At 46.4% G+C, this 1,468-nt stretch overlaps 1 protein-coding gene across 1 annotated transcript; it reads left to right on the plus strand.

The window, feature by feature from the left end:
• The first annotated feature begins 345 nt into the window (after window positions 1-345).
• cldn2 (claudin 2) lies at window positions 346-1,176 on the plus strand. The gene has a single exon (XM_056262359.1). The coding sequence runs from the start codon at window positions 346-348 to the stop codon at window positions 1,159-1,161; it is 816 nt and encodes a 271-aa protein (XP_056118334.1). The 3' UTR covers window positions 1,162-1,176.
• The last annotated feature ends 292 nt before the right edge of the window (window positions 1,177-1,468 follow it).

Below are 1,468 nucleotides of genomic sequence, written 5' to 3' on the forward strand. Positions count from 1 at the left end.
TTCTATTTTTCAGAACCCTGAGGCTTACTTAGATCCCCAATTCTGATTTATTAATTTTACAGACTGATGAACAAAAGATTTCCGTAAGCTGTTAATTCTAGCATATGCTACTCTTAAGTTTTCTGTTTGATAGCAAAAGTTGATCATCCTCATACAAGATACGAGAAGGGTCAGACATAAAAAGAAGTTTCTTAAACGTTAAATTAACTTTAAATGTAATATTGAATTACACACAGCAGTTAAAATGATTGAGAATTAAAAAAGCTAAAGTGAGTTGTTTTCCTTTACAGTGATCAAGCAGAAGTGTGTCTGACTTTTGGAGAACACGTTCATCCAGTTGGAGACATGGCGATAGCAGCGCTGGAGTTGATGGGTTTCTTTTTTGGCCTTTTTGGCATGCTTGGGACGCTGGTAGCCACTCTTCTGCCATATTGGGCGACGTCCGCACACGTTGGCCCCAACATCGTGACGGCGGTGGTCAGCATGAAAGGTCTGTGGATGGAGTGTGTGTACCAGAGCACTGGAGCCTTCCAGTGTGAGACCTACAACACCCTTCTGGGACTCTCCACTGATCTACAAACAGCCAGAGCCATGATGGTCATCTCGTCCATCTTCTCAGTCATGGCCTGTGCCGTGTCCACCGTCGGCATGCAGTGCACCGTCTGCATGGACGGCTCTTCGATCAAGACCAAGGTGGCTGGGGCAGGTGGTTCCCTGTTTCTCCTGGCAGGGCTTTTGGCGTTGATCCCTGTGTCTTGGAAGACCCATGAGGTGGTGCAGACCTTCTACATGCAGAACATGCCAGCCGGGCTAAAGTTTGAGATCGGCGACTGCCTGTATGTGGGGTTGGCTTCTTCACTCTTGTCCATGCTTGGTGGAGGGCTGTTGAGTGCATCCTGTTGTGATGATTTAGATGGTAGCAGGGGAACCAGACGCCATTACCCCTACCCTGACCGCACCGTCCCGCGCGGACAGCCCCTTTCCATGCCTTACCATCCAGTTACTCTACATTCCACCACTAACCCCAACTTTACCAGCAAGAACCAGACCCTTAACAGCCATACAAGCACTAGTACCCACTCCAACACGCCCGCCCAGGATCCCAGGAAATCGGCTCGGCAGAACACAGCAGCCGGTTATGACGTCACCGGCTACGTTTGAGGATTTGCGCTAATCCGTGCAGTCGTTTTGTTCTCCTAAAAGCACTAAAGTGAAAAGCACTAAAGCTGACACATTCCCAGAGAATTTGAATAATAAGACTCTTATAATAGGTTGGATTAAGGCGCAAGCAGAGCTGACACATTCCCAGAGAATTTGAATGAACAGAATATGAGGTGCTTTTTGGTTTCACGTCTCACATTGGATATTGCTGTTCTTTGTTTAGAGGTTCAAAAATATGAAATAAACAGCAAGATGATTAGCAATATGGATCGACAGGATCATATGATAACATGCAGAGCTAATATTT

The sequence above is a fragment of the Rhinichthys klamathensis genome, unplaced genomic scaffold, assembly GCF_029890125.1.
Source record: "Rhinichthys klamathensis goyatoka isolate OS25496 unplaced genomic scaffold, OSU_Roscu_1.1 h1tg000191l_1, whole genome shotgun sequence".
Lineage (NCBI taxonomy): Eukaryota > Metazoa > Chordata > Actinopteri > Cypriniformes > Leuciscidae > Rhinichthys > Rhinichthys klamathensis.

What these genes read in the sequence shown, in the direction of transcription:
- cldn2 (XM_056262359.1), top strand. Translation starts at nt 346, where the DNA reads ATGGCGATAGCAGCGCTGGAGTTGATGGGTTTCTTTTTTGGCCTTTTT.